At 49.2% G+C, this 20,433-nt stretch overlaps 2 protein-coding genes across 4 annotated transcripts; one reads left to right on the top strand and one right to left on the bottom strand.

The window, feature by feature from the left end:
* Positions 1–490: 490 nt before the first annotated feature.
* TIGD5 (tigger transposable element derived 5) lies at positions 491–3,266 on the bottom strand. The gene has a single exon (XM_066567076.1). The coding sequence runs from the start codon at positions 3,264–3,266 to the stop codon at positions 1,521–1,523; it is 1,746 nt and encodes a 581-aa protein (XP_066423173.1). The 3' UTR covers positions 491–1,520.
* Positions 3,267–3,958: 692 nt separating this feature from the next.
* EEF1D (eukaryotic translation elongation factor 1 delta) lies at positions 3,959–19,218 on the top strand. Of its 3 annotated transcripts, none has more exons than XM_066567066.1 (8): positions 3,959–4,055; positions 11,334–11,457; positions 13,144–13,215; positions 17,487–17,583; positions 17,677–17,780; positions 17,995–18,231; positions 18,811–19,005; positions 19,117–19,218. In XM_066567066.1, exons 2-8 carry the CDS (start codon positions 11,338–11,340, stop codon positions 19,153–19,155), a joined length of 864 nt encoding a protein of 287 aa, XP_066423163.1. In that variant the 5' UTR covers positions 3,959–4,055; positions 11,334–11,337; the 3' UTR covers positions 19,156–19,218. The 3 variants fall into 3 exon arrangements, with proteins under 3 accessions (XP_066423163.1, XP_066423148.1, XP_066423154.1); XM_066567051.1 differs by lacking the exon at positions 3,959–4,055 and adding an exon at positions 8,436–9,592; XM_066567057.1 differs by lacking the exons at positions 3,959–4,055; positions 13,144–13,215 and adding an exon at positions 8,436–9,592.
* The last annotated feature ends 1,215 nt before the right edge of the window (positions 19,219–20,433 follow it).

The raw sequence follows: 20,433 nt of genomic DNA, 5'->3' as shown, positions 1-20,433 counted from the left end.
AATTCCCAGAGAAGCTGTGGCTGCCCATCCCTGGAAGTGTCAAAGGCCAGGCTGGACTGAGCTTGGACCAACCTGGGATAGTGTAAGGTGTCCCTGACCACAGTAGAGGTTTGGAATTTGATGGCCTTGCAGGTCCCTTCCAACCCAAACCATTCCATAATTTTATATTCTCACCCCCACAAACCAGTTCAAAGACCTCCAGCCCAGCACCCTCTGCTGATCTTTGCAACATTTTTGTCACACAGCTGAAACTTTCTTTCATTCACAAACTCCTGTTTGAAATGAGCCACGTCCCAAGCTCCAGAATCTTTTCATGGGGTGATTTTGGTGTATAAAATGATAAAGAGAAATGTGATTTTGCATTATTACAGCCCACTGGTGTGGAGAAAGCCACACGGAGAGGACACAATCCCATGAAGATCCCCCTGGTGCCACCCCAAATCCCTCTGGGATGGCTCCACCTGACAGTTCACAGACGACAACCTCCATGTGGGAATAAAAATCCATTTAATTTCCATAATCTCTGCAGCAAGGAGACAAAGAACCAACAAGTAAAAACCCCCACCCACCCGCTGACATGGGGCACGGCAGCATTGAGGAGTTAACTTCATTTCCTTCTTCCAGTAATTCGGCTAAACATCCTAAAATTTCATCCAAATCAGGTCAGGAGCTGCTAAATTCCCATCAGATGTCTCCAATATTCCAAGGCGGTGCCAGGAGCCCAAGCTCAACTCACCCAGATGTGTCCTCCAGCCCTGGCCACCCCACAAACCCCCTGAGGAACACCTCAACCCCCATTCCTGGAGCCTTCAGCTCCACAGGGATGCTTGGATGATGGTACCTGGATCAGCAGGTCTCTGTGGTCCAGGTGTTCCCAGCTGTGATGGGAATGATGGAGGTGCCTCCTTCTCATGGATGCCACCCAAGTGTCCCTTTCCCAATCCAGTGCCTGAAGGAAATTGTCTTAAACCAGCCCCAAACCATCCTGGTGTAACAGGATTCTGTTTTGGCAGTGGGAAGGGCGTCACCAGCCTCTTCCAAGGTGGAATATTTCCCCTGCAGCACCTCAGGAGTGGCCCATGTCCAGCTGGCAGTGCCCACCTCAACCCTGTTCTGGGATGTGGGGATTTTTCAGTGTAACATCCCCCAATTATCCCATGGACACTGAGCAGGTCCTTCCCTCATCCCTTCTCCCCATGGAATTGGGGAAACTGGGCAATTTGGGGGGGGGGCATCCACCCCTTTCTGGCAGTGCCAGTGACCAGGGGCCACAAGGGACGTAAAAAATAGCACCTCCTAAATATATTTAGGTAAGGAACAACCCTGGAATTCGAGTTGTTGCACAAAAATCCCCTGAATTGTGACCCACAGGCATCTGGGCTTCCTGATCCCCAGGGAGCCACGGTCACAGAGGGGCAAGTGGCACCTCTACCACCCTCCCCCTGGGACAACCGGGGTATCCCCACCTCTGTGGCCAACCAGGGGTGGTTGGTAGCCAAAAAGTGGCAGCTGCCCCTGCCCTAGGATTGGGGGCTGTGGCCACGGCGCAGCCGCTGGGCCATGGAGATGAGGGAGCGGAGCTGCACCAGCTTCAGCGGCCCCACTTCCCGCGGGTCCTGTCCCTCCAGCCAGCGCAGCGCCGTCTCCAGACCCTGGATGGCTTCCCCAGCCGTGGGCAGCAAAGGATCTCCTCCTTCCCCACCCCTTTTGCCACCAGCTGCTTCCTCCTCCTCATCCTCCTCCGCCCCGCAGCCCTCGGCGCCTTCCTCCTCGGCATCATCGTCCTCCTCCGCACCTGGAGCTGCATCATCCAAGTGCAACCAGTCGGACACTTCCTCGGGAGCCAAGCACTTGAAGGCCAAGGCGGCCAGGTGGGTCAGGTCACTGAAGACCTTGCTGTCCCCTCCGCCTTCCTCCCCTCCCGGGGTGTCCCCATGCTCTTCCTCGCCGGGCTGGGGCTCGAAGGCGGCGCGCAGCCCCAGCAGCCAGCACTTCTCGATGGATCCGGGCGGGATGAGATCCCAGGAGAGCCCAGCCAGGTACAACATGTCCTTGAGGAGGAAGGAGCGCACGAAATCCGCGGGACTGCCGGGGCCGCCGCAGGACACGGCCAAGCGCAGCAATTCCCGCTTGTAGAGCTGCTTGAAGGCCGACACCACCCCTTGCTCCAGCGGCGCCGGGATTCGGCCTCCTGCTCCGGCCAAGCCGCTCCCAGAGGGACCCCTGGAGAGGAACAGCGCACGGATGGACCCATCCGGAGTCTGGAGCGGCGGAGAATCCTCAGTTGCTGCTCCAGAGCGGGATGGAGCGGAGCTGAGCAGCAGCACGGCCTTCTGCTGCAGGCAGCTCCGCCGCAGGTACCGCTTCACCCCCGGCACGAAGTCCTCAAAGAACCAAGCCCGCAGAAGCGCCGGCGCCAGCCGGGCCTCGGGGCTGTAGCGGTAGCAAGCCGGGAATTTCTCCTGGTTGTGATGCCGGAGGCTGGCGGGGTCACGGAGACCCCCGACCACCAAAGGCTTGAGTTTGTGGGAGCCGGTCAAGTTGGCGGCCAGCAGCACCGTGACGCGCTCGCCGCGGGCCGGGCGCCTCGCCGTGATTCCAGCACTGGGGAGAAGCTTCCAGAAGAGCCTGGTGATGTTGGCGTTGTAGATCTGCTCATCCCCGTAGCCGCCGGCATCGGGCAGGACCTCGGCGCGGGTGGCCGGGGTGCGCTCGGGCTCGGCGGGGAGGCCGCCCTCGCCGTAGATGCGCTGGCTGGAGATGCCGTGGCGCTTCTGCCAGCGCCAGAACCAGCCGTGGCTCGCCTTGAAGGTGCATTCAGGCCCGTAGATCTGCCGGGCGAAGGCTTCCGCCTGCGCTTGGATAAGGGGTCCGGAGAGCGGCACGCCGTGCTGGCGCAGGGCGAGGAACCAGGCGTAGACGGCGCGGTCGATCTCCTCCTCGTTGGCCAAGCGCATCTTCTTGCGCTGGGTGCCCACCTCGCCGCCGAGCTGCTCCAGGAACCAGCGGAGCTTCGCCTCGTCCTTCAGCCACCCCCGGAGAGTGCCCCCCGGCACCCCGAAAGCCCGGCACACCGACGCCTGGCGCTCGCCCTTCTTCACCCTCTCGATGGCCTGGAGCTTGTCCTTGATGGAGTAGGCGCGGCGAAGCGACATCTTCACCGACACCCGCCCGGGTGATGCGCTGCTGCCTCCACCACCTCCTCCTCCTCCTGCCCGCCGCCCTCCCGCCATTCCCCTGCCCTCCTCCGGCTCCCCCCCGGGCATGGAGCGACGCCCGCATCCATGGGAATGGGGGGCGCGTTATAACCGGGGAGGAATGCGAGGATGGGGTGGGGGGGGCGCGGCGGTGCCTTTGTCTCCGCTCCGGTCCCCCGCATGCGCGCACCCCACCGCAGCCACTAAGTTGCGCCGCTTCCCCTCCCCCTTTTCCTCGCCAAGTTGGAGTCTTCCTCCTATCTCCAGCAGCTCCTGTGGGTTGTACCACTTTGCGAAAAAGGGGGAGAGTGCCTGCCTCCTCCCCTCACGGCGCTTGCCCCTTTGAGCTGTTCCACTTGGCTTTCACGGGAGGAAGAAGTGCGCGGAGGGAGACAACGCGTCGCACGCACAGCGCGGGGATTCCTCCTCCCCGTAACACCCCCCGTAAAATACAGGGGATCATCCTGTGGGAGGCAGGGAAGTAGCGTGGGGGTGTCGCATCCCCCTTTTCGCAGAGTGGTACAACCCACGGGCGCTAGCGGAGGCACTAGGACGAATCCAACTTGGCAAGGAAAAGGGGGGCGGCGCATCCTAATAGTTACAGAGGAGTGATTCGCGCATCCCGCTTCCATCCCTCCGTGATGTTCCACATGTCTCTTTTGTTGTGAGGGGGACGGGCCCCGCTCTATGCGTGTGACACGTTGTCTCCCCACAGCGCATCCCCTTTGCCGCCACCCCCCCGCGCGCCACGTGTGGTACGCGCCTCCCCCATAAGCCTCCGCGCGGCGCACGCCGCCCCTCTCTATCCCGGCGGCGGCCAAAGGGAGCGGAGGGGCCCTGAAGGGGTCAAAGCTGCTGGTGAGTCCTGGTTTCCAGCCCCTAGGAAGCCTTATATCCCCAGTTAGGGTCCTTTATCCCTCTCCCTGAGCCTCGGTAGGGGGAGTTTCGGGGGTCTCCGGAGCGTCCTTTATCCCTCTAGGGCGGGAGGTGGGGGGGCGCCTCATGATATATGGGAGGAAGGGGCTTAGGGGGCCCATCAGGGTGTGTAAGGTTCCTTTATCATCTTAGAATCCCCAAGAAGGAGGTTGTAGTCACCCGTTTTGTTCTCTTTAGGGCACTTTTCCTGCAGAAAGAGGGATTTGGGGGTCTCCTCATAGGGGATGGGGCTCCGTCCCTCACAGTGCTGGGAAGAGGGGAATTTTGGGGGTCCTTCCTTGGATGTGGGGGGTCTCTTTCCCTGTTAAAGCCTCAGAAAAGGGAGTTTGGGGGGATTCTCCCATTGTCTTTAGGGTCCATTCCATTCCCCTAGAGTCTTGAGGGAGAGGATTTGGGGTGCTCTTGACTTTTGGGATAACTTTTCCATGCCTAGCATCCTATGGAATACTGGAGTGATCCCCCTTTCCCCATGTTCGGTCCCTTTTCCCTTAGAAGGTCTGAAAAAAGGGAGTCATGGGAGTCCCTGAGAGTCCTGAAGGAAAGGATTTGGGGATGCCCTTGTTTCTTGGGATTACTTTCCCCACTTAAAATCCCAGGGAATCTTGTGGTGTCACTCTCCAGTCCCAATGTTTTAGGTTCCTTTTCCCTTAAAAGTTCTGGGAGGGGTCATGTGGAAATCCCTTCCACATTCCCTGTGGGGTCTCTCCTCCCCTCACAACCCAGAAAAAGAGAATGTGGGAGATCCCCTCATTATCTGGGGAATCCCTTTCCCCTTGCCAGGCTCAGGGAAGGGGGGGATTTTAGGATTCTCCATGTCATTGTGGTCGTTTTCCTTTCCCAGGATTTAGGAACTCTCTGTTACAGGTAAGGGGTGGGTGGGGGTCTCCCTTAAACCTTTGTGGTTTTCCACACAATGTGGGGGCATATTCCTTGTTTTTTGGCAATATTCCTGATGCATTAAAGCCTCACCTCTTCAAGTCTGGATTGGGCATGGTGGGGAAAGGGATCAATGTTATTCCTGCCCTGGTAAGGAAGAGAATTTAGGGATCCCACACTTCCCCAGCTGCTCCAGGTGCCTCAAGGATCTGCTCCTCCCCCAATTCCTGGGTTTTTTTTTTGTCCAGTCACTTGCTGCAAAGGGAAACTGGAGCTGCTGCCGTGTCCTGGCACAAAGCAGCCAATCCATCCCATATCCCAACCCCCTTGGCTGCTTTTCCAAACTTATCTTGGAGCTGGGAAACCTGGAAAATCAACTCCAGGTGCACCTGGGCTCTGCTTACCTCACCCGTCCCTCTTTCCTCGTGCTGCTGTTCCCGGATTTCTGTCACCTTGGTGGGGTTTGTCCTCTCCCTGTTTTTTTGATCTCGATGCTCGGGAGGGAGGGATCCATTTCCAAACTATTTTGGGAACGGGCAGAGGCTGCTGCTGTTGTGCTCCATGGGGTTTTTGAAGGATTACATCCCTGACTAAACTTGCTGAGGCTGCCGCATCGGCGTTCCCAGAAATCCCCGATGGATTTGTTCTGTCGCATCCAGGTCAGCGATGATTCGGGATTGATTGGGATCCTGATAATCACAATCCTTAGGGATGAGGGATTCCCTTTTCTGAGCTGTTTGCTGGAATTCTTTCCTCTCCTTATCCAGGTTTGTCCCATTTCTCCCTGACCTTCAGGTAGGATTTTTCCTCACCCGAGCTGTTCATTCCCAACTCTTTATTTTTCCCTATTTTCCTTGAAGGTGACACTTTCCAAGTCTTTCCTTTCTGCTGATTTCCCATATCCATGATTGTCTCATTAGGAATTTTCAGCTTGGAGCGGAAATTTGTGGTTTTTAGGTGATCAGGGATGGGAATTGTGGTGTTTTCCTGGAATGTGGAGCTTTGTCTCATAGCAAAGGTGATGAGAAGATGATGATGATGATGATAAGGATCTGACTTAGGGAAGAGCCAATTTTAGGGAATGAAATCAGCAGGAATTTAGGAACAGCCAAATTCCAGCTGAATTGGAAAAACCAGCAGAAGATCTAGTTTTAAATGGATAAAATATTAGATACAAGTGTTAATATTTTGATTTATTTTGATTTCCCTGTTGTTGAACTGATCCTGAATTTCTGGGCTGTGACTTTTCCCAGTGGAGAACATTCCCAACGCCACAGCATGTTTTTTAATCCTAAAACTTTGTGTTTGTGGAGGTAAAAATGGCAATTTTGAGTGGAAAATGTTAAAAGTTTGATGGTTGGTATGATTAAAATTCCTTTTCCCAGGTTCTTCCAGGAATACTGATGGACACAGAAGAGAAATTACTTTTTTTTTTCCTAATTTTTCCCTGTTTAGAAGCTTTATTTCCTTGGAAATTTAGGGTTTTTCAGGACTGAACATAAGGTTTGGCTGCTCATGGAAGCAAAAAGGTGCTGCAGGAATGTTTGGAATCACCCAAAAATTTGGGATCCTGAATTCCATCAACACGTGCCAGGACTGGGATGGCAGGTTGGGAATTCTCAGGCTACTGGGATGGGAAAATCCTTTTAGGTAACATCACAATAATGTTCCTTTCCTTGTTACTAAAATGAAAATAAATTCATTTTCTGTGGTGTTGGTTCACAAACTTCATGGAGTTCTGAAAAGTTAATGAGCTCAAATTAATAATTAATTAATCCATTAATTATTAATTTAATTTTTTTGGCTGAGGAGCCACTGCATCCATAGAAATTGGAATTTTTCTCTAAATTTATCCTGTGTTTCTCTTTTTAATGCTGTCATAGGAGCAAAAAAAGTAAGTACCTTCTAATTATTGTGTGTTTTTTTGGGAATTCTGGAAAATCCGGGAATATCAGCACCAGTGGGATATTTATTAGACAAATTCCTGCAGAGTTTTCTTGAAAAGAATTAATTTTGAAGAGTTTTTTAAAATTAATTTCAGCTCTGTCAGTGGGAGGGAATCTCCTGGGAGTTCCTCATTATGGAATTCCTACTCCATAATTCACCTCATCCATGAGGGCTGCAATTCCAGGGCTTGGGGCTGCTTAGAAACTGGAGCAAAATCGTTTAGAAATTAAAACAAAACAAAATTAATTTTTGAATTTAATTAAAAAATATCGAATTTTAAATTGAGTTTAAAAAGAAAGAAATTGTAGGAATTTTTTGTGCCAAATCCTACAAATTTATTATTTTACTCATTATTTACTGTAATAAATTTAATTCTATGTAAAGGTCCTGACAAGAGTTTATTGCTCCATAAAAGAGAAAAACATAAAATTCCAAATTTAAGATTATTTTGAATTTATTTTTTCTTTAAATTCAGAATTGAAATCTTAATTTTTAAGTGGTTTTAGCTGTATCAAAGTTTCCCAACTCCAGGGGGAAAAAAGAAAAATCTCCTTTTGCCATTCCTATTAATTTGTCTAATCAGAATCTAATCAATATTTTAAACTCTTATCAATTTAAATGTTTGAAGGCAAAACTTTAATTTAGTAATATATAAATTTAAATGGAAGTATTCAAGACCCAAAAAAAGCATTTATGTGTAAATTTTAAATTAAATTTTAAATTCAAATCAATAAATATTAAATTGAATTTTAAATTAAAAGCAATAAATTTTAAATTGAATTTAAATGACAATTGAAAATTAAATTGAAATTTAAAGTTAAGCCGTGGACTTGAGGCTTCCAAAATCTTCCAGGAATTATTGGAATTATAAACTTTTGAGGATATTTCATCTTTCTGGGAGTTTTATTTGGCAATCTGCCACAGGTCAATTGTTATTAATTAATTATTGAATTAATCACGAGATTCCCAGCTCCTGGACAAGTTTAGTTTGCCAATAACTTGGATTTTATCCCAAAATTAAATCTCAGTTTTTCAGCAGCTGCCTTTTACTATGAAAACCCAATCAGGAGTAAACAACAACCTCCAAAAACTCAAAAATTTGAGCCAGTTTTCCCAAAATTTTGCTTAATTGGGAATAAGTAACAGATAATTAATGACTAATCCACTAACTTGGAATAATATCCCATAATTCCCAAGGATTTGAACAAAATCCTGTGGGTTTTTTTTTTTCCCTGCCTTAAAATTTCAAATAACGGGGGGAATTCTTGGCAGGAATATTTTAGGAGGAAGGCGGTTTTGGCCGCGTTGAATTCCTTGGAATTCAAACTTACCCCAGCAGGGAGAAATAAATGGAATATTTGTGCCTTTTCCCGGGAATATTAATGGATAAAAACATCTCCTGCATGCCCTTGCTTTTGCTGTGCTGCCGCTACATTTGTTGTGCTTATCTCTCCATGCTGCCCGTTTATTTTCGGGAAGATGAGGACACGGAAAAATCCCTGCTCCGCGGACAAAGTTTGGCTGGAAAAGCCCCGGAACGACGAAGCCGAGCGGGAAGCGCCGGAGCGGGAAGCGCCGGAGCCCGAGGCCGTCAATGGGATCTGCCACGAGGATTCCATCGAGGGGGAGCTCAGGGGGGACCCGAAAAAGCCCAGGAATGGCAAAAAGCAGCGGAAGCGGAAGCGCTCGCCGAAACCCAAAGCCCAGGATTCCAAGCTGGAGGCGATCCTGGCGGGAATGTCGGCGGAGCACGTGTGGTTTGACAAGCCCTTGTACGACCGCGCCGAGAGCGCCTACAGGATAAAACTGGCGGGTTCCCAGAGTTGGGAATCACCTGAGACTGGGAAAACGGCTCAGGAATCTCCTGCCGTGGCCAGGTCGAAATCCAGCCAAGACATTCCCAAGGCGAGGATGCTCCCGGCGTGTTCCCATGGAAGCCTGGCTGCCTGTCACCACGTTGTCCAAGGGGTTTGGATCAACAAGCTTGACTTCGATAAGGCCGAGAGGGCGTTCATGGAGAAATCCCAGTTTTTCCTTCCTCCCAACGTCCTGGCCATCCCATCCGTGTGGGCGAATTCCAGGCTGGGAACGCCGGACGAGGGCTACGGCACGGCCTTGCCCACTCCTGCCACTCCAGGCTTGGCTCCCGGCATTCCCAACTCTCCCGTGGCCTCCGTTCCCAGTTTGCCCAGCTCTGACCAGCAGACGGTCAATGGGAAGCCGCAGATTTCCAACTGGGAAGTTCTGGCATCCGAGGTGTGGCTGGAAAAGCCTCTCTACGATGATGCTGAGAAGAATTTTTATGAGAAGATGTTGGATGGGCATCCCTTGGATAAAACCCAACAGCAGCAACGTGGCTGCCCGGAAGCATCCAAGGACCACAACCCTGGGAAACAAACGGGAATCGCCTCCACCAACCCTGAGCTCCCTGATATTCCCAAGGAAAATCCCGCCTGCTTTTTCCTGCACAAGGACAGCGAGTCCGTGTGGCTGAATAAGGTGACCTACGACAGGGCTGAATCCAGATATTTTGCCCTGGAAGCGGCCAGAGCAGCAGAGAAAACAGGGATCCAGGAATCTGATGCAGAAAATCCCTCCCATCCAGCTGCTCCGAGCATTCCTGCTCCAGAAACGAAGTAGGAGAAGTTTCTTTGGGGGTAACACCCATGAAAAAAAAAAAAAAAAACCAAAAACCCAAAACCAAAAAACAGCCAGGTCAGGATTGAGCTGGAAGGAATTTGCATGTGGAGAAGACTGGGTGGACTTGGAGATAATCCTGGTGGGCAGGGAGCAGGGGGGAAAATCCTTCAAGGAATTTCCCCTTCTCCTGAGGAATTCTGGTGGATAAAGTCTATGTTTGTGTGGAGCTAGAGGTTGAATGTTTAAAGGCAGGGCTGGGAAGTGAGCTCATTCTCCCCCTTTTTGCATGGATTCAGCACCATCCTCCTTTCCATCCTCTCATTCCATGTGAAAATCAGCATCATAACCAGGATCCAGCTTGAAGAAGGTTTGGAAGTGACCGGAATACAATTTAGGGAATCAGTCTGGAGCATGTGCTGTAGTTTGGTTTTTTAAGGGAATTTATATTAAGGTTGTTGATTTTTGGAATGCCCTTGGATCTTCTCCAAAGGCAGAGCTAAGGTAGAGACGGATATTCCGGGAAAAAAAGACTCTTGGAGCATCCATCCTTATTTCTGACACTTCTAATCCATTAATTTTATTGGGATTTATTGGAAAGCTTTTAGGATCTTTGTGTCAAGGGATTTAGGGGTCAAATACCTTTTCACCTGGTCCTGTTTGGGATCATTTCCTCTTTAGTTGGTCATAACTGGATATTTGGGAAAATCCACGTGTCTCTGTAAAAAAAGTGGGATAAATTTGTCTGTGTTTGAGATTTTCTGCGAGTGATCCTGGTTGGAATTCCAGCAGCTCCTGGAGATTTGAGTGTGGAAATTGGTTTTGCTGCAGCTCCTGTGTCTGGTAGCCTCTGGTCTCTTCCAAGTGGGTAGATGAGATAAGGAGGGATTTGATTTCGGGAAAATCATCTCTGGCTTCCCTGGAAGTGTTTTATGGAAAACTATGGGATTTGGGATGATGAGGAAAGTTTTCATGTGCTGTGGTTTTCTTGTGCTGCTCTCCACCTCTTCAAACTTCTGCTGGCTCTGTCCCTGTCCCTTTCTGGAATTCAGGGCACTTCATATTTTCCTCTTTTTTGAGGGCTCTGTTTCCCTTTGAATTAAAACTTAACCCACCTCTGCTCCATAAAAATCCCCCGTTTCCCAGCAGGATTTGGAGGTTTTTGCTGTTTTTCCATGTCGTGCCAGGTCTGTCCCCTCCAAGTGTTGCTGATTTTTAATCAGGATTTCCCAGTGAACTTGTGGATGTCCCATCCCTTGAAGTATCCAGGGAAAAGTTGGATGAGGCTTGGAGCAACCTGGGATAGTGGAAGGTGTCCCATGGCAGGGGGGTGGAACTAAATGATCTTTATGGTCTTTTCCAACCCAAACCATTCCATTATTTCAATTCCCTTTCTGTCCTCCTACACAAGACATTTTCTTTAGCACAAACAAGAAAATCCTGGGTTTTTTTTTTTGTTTGGTTTGTTTTGTTTTGTTTTTTGTTTGTGGGTTTTTTTTTTTTGTTTTGTTTTGGTTTTTTTTTTTTTTTTGTGGAATAAAGTCAGGATCAGCTGATTCATCCCATCCCCACCCCACACCAGGTCAGGCAGGTGGGTGATTAATCTGTCCTGCTTTTTTAAGAGGATCCCGGATACTTAAATCCGCAGCCAAGCCCGAGCTGCAGGCACAGAACCCGCTCCTGACGAGCTGTTAACCTTCAATCCTTGCAGGAATTCACTTTTTGTGGATATTTTCCCAGGAAAATGGCTGTGGATTACTTCCTGCACGACAAGATCTGGTTCGAGAAGTTCAAATACGACGACGCCGAGCGAAGGTTCTATGAGCAGATGAACGGCCCCGTGGGTGGCTCCTCCCGCCAGCAGGTAATTCCCAATCCCAGGAATTCCAGAGTAAGTCAAAGTACATGATCCACCTGGATTTTTTGGGGATTTCTGCTCTTTTTTCCCTGTTTTTTTTTTCCCCCAGGTCTTCCTGGAGTTCTCTAAGCTGTTTAAGACCCATTTGGGGTTTTGTTTTTTTCCCACTGTTTTCTGTGGAATTTGAAGGATTTGGTTCCAAGGAACTGGGAGATGAAGTGCCTTTCTAACAGATGAATCAGTCCCAGCTTCCAGCAGTTATCCTTAATTTTTCCAGGCTGCTGGGATCTGTGGGGGCACAGTTTGAGCTGGAATCCCCAAATCCCCAATTTTATTGGCAAAGAGCATCCCTGCCCCTCTTCATCCAGGGAAAATTCTGCTTTGCTTCCATTTTGGAGCAGTCCTTTGGAATATTCCAAGGGAACACAAACCTAAAGTTTGAACAGAGGCACCACAGCTGCAAAGATTTTTTGGGGAGGGGGGGGGGATTTTTTTATCCTTTTCTTTGTGCTCCTGGAAATATTCCAGGTGTTCAGTGGAAGACTCTGTTCATGGTACCGGTGAGTTGGGGAGGGGAAGGTGGAGGGGGAAGCATGATCCTGCTGAGCTGAAATATTTCCAGCTTCAGTATTATCCCAGAATTATTCCTGTTCCAAGGTTCAGAGCTTTCCTAACCTCTTCCTGCTCCTAACTGCTTGTGCCTTTGGAATGCTGAGTGTTCAGTGCCTCTTTCCAAGTGTTCACGGGGAAGCTTTTTGCTGAAATTACAACTTTTAGGCACATTCCAGCTATTCCTGCTGCCCATCCTGGCTTAGGTGCTGGCACAGCACCTGGGAGACTGGGAATAAAAAAAAATTGGGAGCTCTGGATGAGTGCTGGAAGTAGGAGTTGGAGTGAAAACCTCTTGGAACAGTTCAGCTATTTCAAGGCACATCAGGAGCTTGCAGTGAAGGAGTTTGGCCTGGGAGAGGTGGTTTGAAGGATGTTTTGGGGGAATTTATCAGCCACTTCCCCCATGGAAAAATATCCTTAAAACCTCCTTGGAAGTAGCAGGAAGTGGAACCCACCTGGATGTGTCCAGGCTGTTTCTCCTTTATTTTCTGTTTAACTCAGGATTTGGGGGTTTGTGGGAAATTTCACATCTTGGGACTTGCTGGTGGGGGGGGTTGCACTCTGGGAAAGGCAAGGAGTGAATGGATGATGGAATTTCCAGGGAGGGAAATTTGAAATCCAGGCTAAGGCATGGCAGCAGGAGCACAGGGAGAAAATTCCTGGTGTTCTGGGTCCCACCTCTCTGGATAGAGCAGAGTCAGGGTTGTCACTTCCTGCTTGAGCTCAGGTAATAATATGGAAAAATCCTGCCAGAGGCTGGGTTTTTAAGGAGTTCTGGAGTCACTCCAACCTTCTGGCAGCATCCCAAACTTTTCAGGGTAATTATAGGGAATTTAAAAGCTCTTTGACTGGATGATCCTTCTGAACACATGACCAGGGATTGCCCGATTTAGCCCAAATCCTTACGGCAAAAATCACTGAATCATGAAAAGGACAATTCCCAATTTTCCCAATTCCCTCTATCCTCCTTCCTTTCATTGTTTTTTTTTTTTAACTTCCCTGATGATTTTTTTTCCCCTCCCATGTTTTAATATTTTTTTTTAAAAAAGAAACTCTTGGTTCTTTCTGCGCTGTTTGCAGGAGAACGGAGCCAGCACGATCCTCCGCGACATTGCCAGAGCCAGGGAGAATATCCAGAAATCGCTGGCCGGAGTGAGTACCCAAGCTCTCACCAGCTGGCTGCCTGCATCCCATTTTTTTTTATTTTTTTTATTTTTTTACTTTTTATGGAATTCTAAATCCCATAAATCATTTGGCTTCTTGGTTGAGAGCTAGAGGAGAAGACCAAGGTTTGCAGCGCCGTGTGCCACCAGCTCCGCCCCATCCCCACACGCTGCTCACCTGCAGCGCTGCCAAAACTGGATTTGGGTTAAAAGAATTCCCTGAATTGGGCTTTTCCTTCCCTTTTTTTATTTTTTTTCCCCCTTTTTGTTTTTTTTTTTTTTTTCCTGGTGGGATGTTCCCATGGGTCTTAACTAACAGGTTCCAACTCGCTGAGCGTGTGGCTCTTTTTTGGGATACACTGGGCTGCCACCTTCTCTTCCCTGTTTTGCTTCCAGTTTAGGGGATGTGCAAAAAAAAATAAAAAACCCAAAAAAGTTGTGTTTTCCATCTGCTGCATCCAGGGAATTCAGCTTGGCTACAAGCTCTGAGGCTGGAGCATCCTGGAGGAGCTCAGGAATGCACTTTGTGGAGGTGTTTTTGTGCTGAGTGCAGACAAGAGCATTTAAAAAAAATCTTCATTTTTGTAAAAGGAAGTTAAAATACTAATGAGTGGTTTTATGGGAAAGGAGAATCCCTGGAATACAGCCCAGGTGTCTTTGATTTCCTGCCTCTACAGTGGGACTCCCAAAGTCATCCATCCATTATTTGGCCTCATAATTCCCAAGCACCCTCAGTTTCTATCTTTGATCAGTCCAATATGAGGCAGTAACAAGGAATTCCCCTTTCCCAAAGGGAATATTCCATATCCCTCCTTACACCTGCAGAAAGGAGCCAGACATTTGGGATGAATATAAGGAATCAGGATTTCAATCAACAGTTTAAAGAAAAATTTTCCAGAACTGGCTCATTTTATTTAAAAAAAAAAAATGGCTAAAGGAGGCCACCATCCCAAAGAGGGTAAAAAGTTCCTTTGGGAGGAACTTTTGGAATTGGGCAAGGGGCAGGGAATCTAAACCCAAATCACCTGGAAGTGCTGCTCATCCTCACCTTCCAGAGTGTTTTGCCAAAGATGAGGAATTTCTTTCCTGACTCCTGTTAAAGAGCTTTTTTGGGAGAGAATCCCAGAAGTTTGGATCATCCAGGTGCTGTAACAGGGAATTGGTAAAGCAACAGCCCAAAGCTAGGATAGGAATTTTGGGATATAAATTGTTTGGAGATGTTTTTGGAGATTAGTGCTGGATGTAAAAAATTGCTGGATATTTTTTGTTCCTAGGAAAGGGGTTGGATCTTCCACGTGGCTGAAAAATAGTTGGAATATCCCTCAAGGATTATCATTAATGTTGGATAATCAGGCTGGACTTTAGGACATTCCTAAACTTCTTCCTTGCGTTCCCAAACCCCAAATTTACACTGTGAGAAAAGTGGGAAGAGCAGAAATCCCAGGATTTTTGTCTTTCCTTCCTCCATAATTATTGTCAGGGGTCTTAGGATGTGGCAAGGGAAGAACTGGCTGTGAAAAACTGGGAAAATGGGAGTTTAGTGCTTTTTTGCTGGGAATTTCAGGCTGGGATTGTGTCATAAAACATAGGAATGAGCACTTGGAATATGACGGGAGTCTGGAGTTCCTTGATTATGAGGAAAAGCAGGAAGTAGAACAGGAAATTCCACCTGAACATGAGAAAAAAATTTACTGTCTCTGATATTTAAAATGTATTTTAGGGATTCAAGCTTCAGGGAATAACAGATGTTTATATACCAAGTTGTTCTGCCAAAGTCCTGCTTTGTACCCTTCGTAATTCCCAGGGATTTTATTTGTTTGGATAATTAAGTTTATGCACAATTCCAGCTTTCCCAAGCACTTCAGCTGTCCAGAATATTTGAGATAGGCTGCAGCTTTAAGGTGCGTTCAGCACAAAAATTATGGCTTAAAAATAAAGGATTTGAGGGCTTTATACAAGAGTGCAGAGGAAGGGAGGGAAGTGGAACTCCCCACCTTGGGAATTTTGAATTCTTATCCCTGATAAAATTCATGGATGCTTGTGTGGAGCTGGAAGTTGGAAGAGGGTTGGAAGAGGGAATGGGTTTTGTCTGCTATAATGGAGGTATGGTGTCCACATTCCCAAAGCTTGGAGCATCTTCTCCTCAGGGAAGATCTCACAGTCTTACAAAGGCAAATTTTCCATAATTTTTGAGGATCTGGGACATGGTTGTGCCTCTTGCATTGTCTTATGGTGGGTTCCAGTTAAGATCTCGTGGTTGCTTCAGCTTGGGACAGGTATCCCTTGCTCTTCCCTCTTTTTTTTTTTTTTTTTTTTTTTTTTTCCTTTGAGGAATTTTTATTGACAGGGAAGGGGAATCTCCTCTCCCTGTGCTGGCACTGCTGGGGCACCTCCAATCCTGGGATCAGTTTTGGGTCCTCGTGACAAGAAGGACATTGAGGGGCTGGAGTGTTTCCAAGGAAGGGAATGGATTGGGAAGGGTCTGGAGCAGCTGTGGGAGCTGGGAGAGCTCAGCCTGAAAAAAACCATGAGGTTCAGGGGGGACCTTCTCACTTCCCCAAATCCATGACAGGATTTCCAGGTGGGAATACTCGTAGGGAATGACAGGATGAGAGGAAACCACCAGAGGGGAAATTTAGCTGGAATATTAGGAAAATTCCTCATGGAAAGGGCTGTCCAGCCCTGGCACAGAGGTGGAGTCCCATCCCTGGAGGGGATTTGACATCCCTGTGGATGTGGCACTTGGGGACGCGCTCAGTGGCGGCCTTGGGGGAACCGTTGGGACTCCATGGGCTCAGAGGGATTTTCCCACCTCTGTAATTCCATGATTTCCATCCTTGGAGCATCAGGGCTGGCATGGTGTGATGAGCCCACAGCGCTGCACGAGCTCCCTGCACACACCAAGATGTTCGTGGAGAAGGCCCCAGAATTCCTGGGGGAATGTTTGCAGTGCGAGGCTGTTTCCCACCGCTCCCTAACTTCCCCTTGCATGCGGCTCTTCCCTGTGCTTGAGTTCCCTCTGGAATTGAGAAACCTTTTCCCATCTTCCCAAACTTTTTCCCACCCTGCAGCAGAAGACCCCTGCTCGGAGCAAGGAAGCTCCTTGTGCCCGTCCCAAGAAACAGTCAGGACGCTCCTCTGTAAGTGAGCTGTGCATGGATGGAGCCTGTGGAAAAACGGGAGAGGATCTGGTGGGATGAGGATATGGAGCAAGTTCTCCTTCCTCAGGGTTTGTCCTTTGGCACTGGGATTAAACCTGGATAATGGGATCTCATCCCAGCTCAGTGTCCTGGGATCTGCACTCACCTTCCTGAGCCTGAATCCACAGCTGAGGTGTCAGAGATGGAATTTTTTCCTGTCCCTTTGATATTTTCCAGCCTCATCCCTGGAAGTGTCCAAGGCCAGGTTGGACAGGTCTTGGACAGCTTGGGATAGTGGGACATTGTCTGGATGATCCTTAAAATCCCAACCTAAACCATTCCATGATTTAGACCTTTCCTTGTGCCTTGTATTCTTCATCTTATCCCTGCTTTTCCCTCTTTCCATCTTATGTGGCTGCTGAGATTCCACACTGGAATAAAAGAGAATAAATTATTCTCTCTTCACTTAGAAATGACAACTCAGGGGCAAATCCTGTCATTTTCTTTCCCTTTGTTGCCTGAAGCTGATGGATAAGGAACCTCCTTAGCATTAAAAAAAAAACAAAAAAAAACAAAAAAAGAGAAAAAGCTTTTTTTTTTACTGTCAAAAAATCCATTGAAACCAGAGTTGGAATAATTATTCCCTCAGGATGTGTTAAAGCAGATTGAAATTGTTAGGAATTTATGGCTGGGCTGGGGAAGGTGGGAGTGTAGAATTCCTGGGATCTTTCCAGCTTTCCCAGTGCTACCTTAGGCAGGTCATTCCTGTCCCTCATTGGGTTGGGAGAGGAGACCAAGGATCTCCAAGATTTTTAAGGGACTTGGTGTGGAATTTTATATAAATTTTATGTGGTTTTAGTGGCATTTTGGGATCTGAGAGTGGGAGAAGTGATTTTATCCTTTGCTCCTTGGTGCCAGCTGAAATTCCTTGGGATTTAGTCCATGCTTCATTTTATAGAGCTGCTCCATTAGTTTCTATCCTAATTTAGAGAAAATATCCTTGGTTTTAGTTCAGCTCCTGAACTTCCTCTCTCCCTGAAGACACGACTCTGCTTTGCTTCATGGGTTTCTCAGGAGGAGGGGAAACAACTCAATTTCATCCTGGTTTTCCTCATTGCAGAGTGCAAGCACAACCTCCCCTGGAGCTGCTGGTGACCAAAATGAGCTCCTGTCCCGAATTTCCCACCTGGAAGTGGAAAACCAGAACCTCCGCAGTGGTGAGTGGGAGAATTCCTTGTCCTGGCTGGAGACCTGACGTGCAACTGGGAATTTAAGGTCACTTTTCCTATTTTTCCCTCTTTTTTTCCCAGTTGTTGCAGACCTCCAGATGGCCATTTTCAAGCTGGAAAGCCGCCTGAACGCTCTGGAGAAATCCTCAACTTCCCACCAGCCCTCATCTGTTCCTCCAACCCAGGTGAGCCTTGGAAAAATGCTGGAATTTTTCTCTAGGAATTACAGCCTAAGATCCATGTGGACAAACGTCCTGTTTTGATAAATCCATATAAATCCCACAGCGTGTCCTGAGCAGTGGAGATTCCCCTTCCTGAGCTTTTCTTGGCTGCTCTGCTCCAACTCCAGGTTAATCTTTTCCCTCTTTTTCCCTTAAAAAAACCTCGGATCCGGTGAAGAAAGTGGAACCGTTCAGCATTCCCTCCAAAAAAGTGGAGCTCCCGGCCAAGAAAGCTGAGCCAGCTGCTGCTGAGGAGGATGAGGATGATGACATTGACCTTTTTGGGAGCGATGATGAGGAGGAAGACCAGGAAGCTGCCAAAGTCCGGGAAGAGCGGCTCCGGCAGTACGCGGAGAAGAAGGCCAAGAAGCCGGGACTCATCGCCAAGTCTTCCATCCTGCTGGATGTGAAGCCAGTGAGTGGCTTTGGGAATTTGGGAGATCTGGGAGTGGGGCTGGGAATCCTCTCTCATCCAAGAGGATGGTGGTGGCACCTGTGGAATTACAAACAAGGCTCGGAGCCAGGTGGGATTTGTTGCCGTGGAAGCCTGGGATGGGTTTGGATGGATGGGACCTTAAATCCCATCTCATTCCACAGGTAGGGATACTTTCCACTATCCCAGGTTGCTCCAACCTGGCCTTGGATACTTCCAGGGATGGGGCAGCCAAAGCTTCTATGGGAATTCCATTCCAGGGCCTCACCACCCTCCCAGGGAGGAATTTCTTCCCAATATCCCATCTAATCTTGCCCTATTCCAGTTTAAAACCATTCCCACTTCTCCTGTCACTCCATCCTTGTCCAAAGTCCCTCTCCAGCTTTCTTGGATCTCCTTGAGGCACTGGAAGGGGCTCTGAGGTCTTCTAGAGCCTTCTCCAGCCAAGAAAGGGCACTTTGGATCACTTGTGACATTCCCAGAGGTGTCACCTGGATACCCCTTGGAGCTGCTGATGATCTCCAGGAAAACCCTAAAACCTCCCAATTCCCGCTTTTCCAGTGGGACGACGAGACCGACATGGCCAAGATGGAGGAGTGTGTCCGGTCCATCCACATGGACGGGTTGGTGTGGGGAGCCTCCAAACTGGTCCCAGTTGGATATGGCATCAAGAAACTCCAAATCCAGTGCGTGGTGGAGGACGAGAAAGTCGGGACAGACATCCTGGAGGAGGAGATCACCAAGTTTGAGGACTACGTAAGTCTTGGAATGGGATGTGGGAAGGGCCTGGAAGCCATGGGAGGGGGTTTAACTCAGGTGTGTTTTCCTGGGAACACCTGGATGACTCCAGCTTTTGTCCCCTTCCAGGTGCAGAGCGTGGATATTGCTGCTTTTAACAAGATTTAGAAGGGAAAACTGTATCCCCCTCATCTGAACCTGGAATTAATAAAGATGAACATTGGGAGTGCACGTTGGGTCGTGGGTTTTTCCCTCAGGTGCAGCTTCTCCAGGGGGATTTGATGGGAGATTTTGGGATATTGGAGCAACCTGGGCTGGTGGAAGGTGTCCCTGCCCATTGCAGGGAATTGGAATGAGAGATAGTTAAGATCTCTTCCAACCTAAACCATTCCATGATTTCCCCATCCTTCATGGAAGGAACAATCTCAGGACGTGGACTTGAATTTTAGGGCTGGAATGAAGGTCTCAGGGTGTTTCCAGCCACCTTTCCCAAGGTTTAGAGATCCCAGTCACTCCCTACAAAAAAACAGGATGCATAATCCAGGAATTGCTGATTTGAGATGGATTTCATCCCTCTTTTCCCACTGACTCCCTGCCCAGGTCACTTTAGCTGAGCGTGGCCTGGCAAGGGGACAGGTGACATTCCTGAGCATGGTCTGGTGAGGCCACTCCTGACTTTGGGAACACGAGGTCTGTCCCAGTGCCAGAGTCCAAGGTCTGGGGCCACCAAGGGACACTGGAAGCTGCATGGGACTGTGCTGCGAGGGGACAGGTGACATTCCTGACTTAGGGAACACGAGGTCTGTCCCAGTGCCAGAGTCCAAGGGCCACCAAGGGCCACGGGAAGCTCCCTGGGATTGTGCTGCCAGCCTGTCCCTTGTCCTGCTGGGGCCAGTCACTTGATATGTGACACGTGTCCCTCGCAGGGTCCTGCCACCGCCCGAGCACTGCTAGGAGTGCCCCTTGTCCCCTCTGCTGCCATCCTGAGTCCCTGCTGGTCCAGGCGGTGCCACGTGTGCCTTCTGTGTCCCATTTCTGTCATGTCACCACCCCTGTGTCCCCCATGGGCCACCATCCCTGTGCCTGGTGTCCTGCATCTGTCGCCATCCCAGTGTCACCAGTGTGCTGCCATCTCTGCTGCCCTGTCCCCATTGTTCCCCGTGTCCCACTGTCCCTGTATCCTCCCTCTGCTGCCATCCCCGTGTCCCCCCTTGTGCTGCCATCCCCGTGTCCCCCCTTGTGCTGCCATCCCCGTGTGCCCCTTGTGCTGCCCTCCCGTGTCCCCCTTGTGCTGCCATCCCCGTGTGCCCCTCTTGTGCTGCCCTCCCGTGTCCCCCTTGTGCTGCCATCCCCGTGTCCCCCTTGTGCTGCCATCCCCGTGTCCCCCTTGTGCTGCCCTCCCGTGTCCCCCTTGTGCTGCCATCCCCGTGTGCCCCTTGTGCTGTC

The sequence above is a fragment of the Molothrus aeneus genome, chromosome 1 (assembly GCF_037042795.1).
Source record: "Molothrus aeneus isolate 106 chromosome 1, BPBGC_Maene_1.0, whole genome shotgun sequence".
In the NCBI taxonomy this organism is placed as follows: domain Eukaryota; kingdom Metazoa; phylum Chordata; class Aves; order Passeriformes; family Icteridae; genus Molothrus; species Molothrus aeneus.
Note: the sequence above shows the minus strand (reverse complement) of the source record. Positions and strands in the feature narration are given on the sequence as shown.

Bases quoted from the DNA above. Each gene is read 5' to 3' on its own strand.
- EEF1D (XM_066567051.1), top strand. From the start codon at position 8,436: ATGAGGACACGGAAAAATCCCTGCTCCGCGGACAAAGTTTGGCTGGAA. The intron at 11,458-13,143 runs GTAATTCCCAAT...CGCTGTTTGCAG, and splicing joins GTGGCTCCTCCCGCCAGCAG to GAGAACGGAGCCAGCACGAT. The intron at 18,232-18,810 runs GTGAGTGGCTTT...CCGCTTTTCCAG, and splicing joins TCCTGCTGGATGTGAAGCCA to TGGGACGACGAGACCGACAT.
- TIGD5 (XM_066567076.1), bottom strand. From the start codon at position 3,266: ATGCCCGGGGGGGAGCCGGAGGAGGGCAGGGGAATGGCGGGAGGGCGG.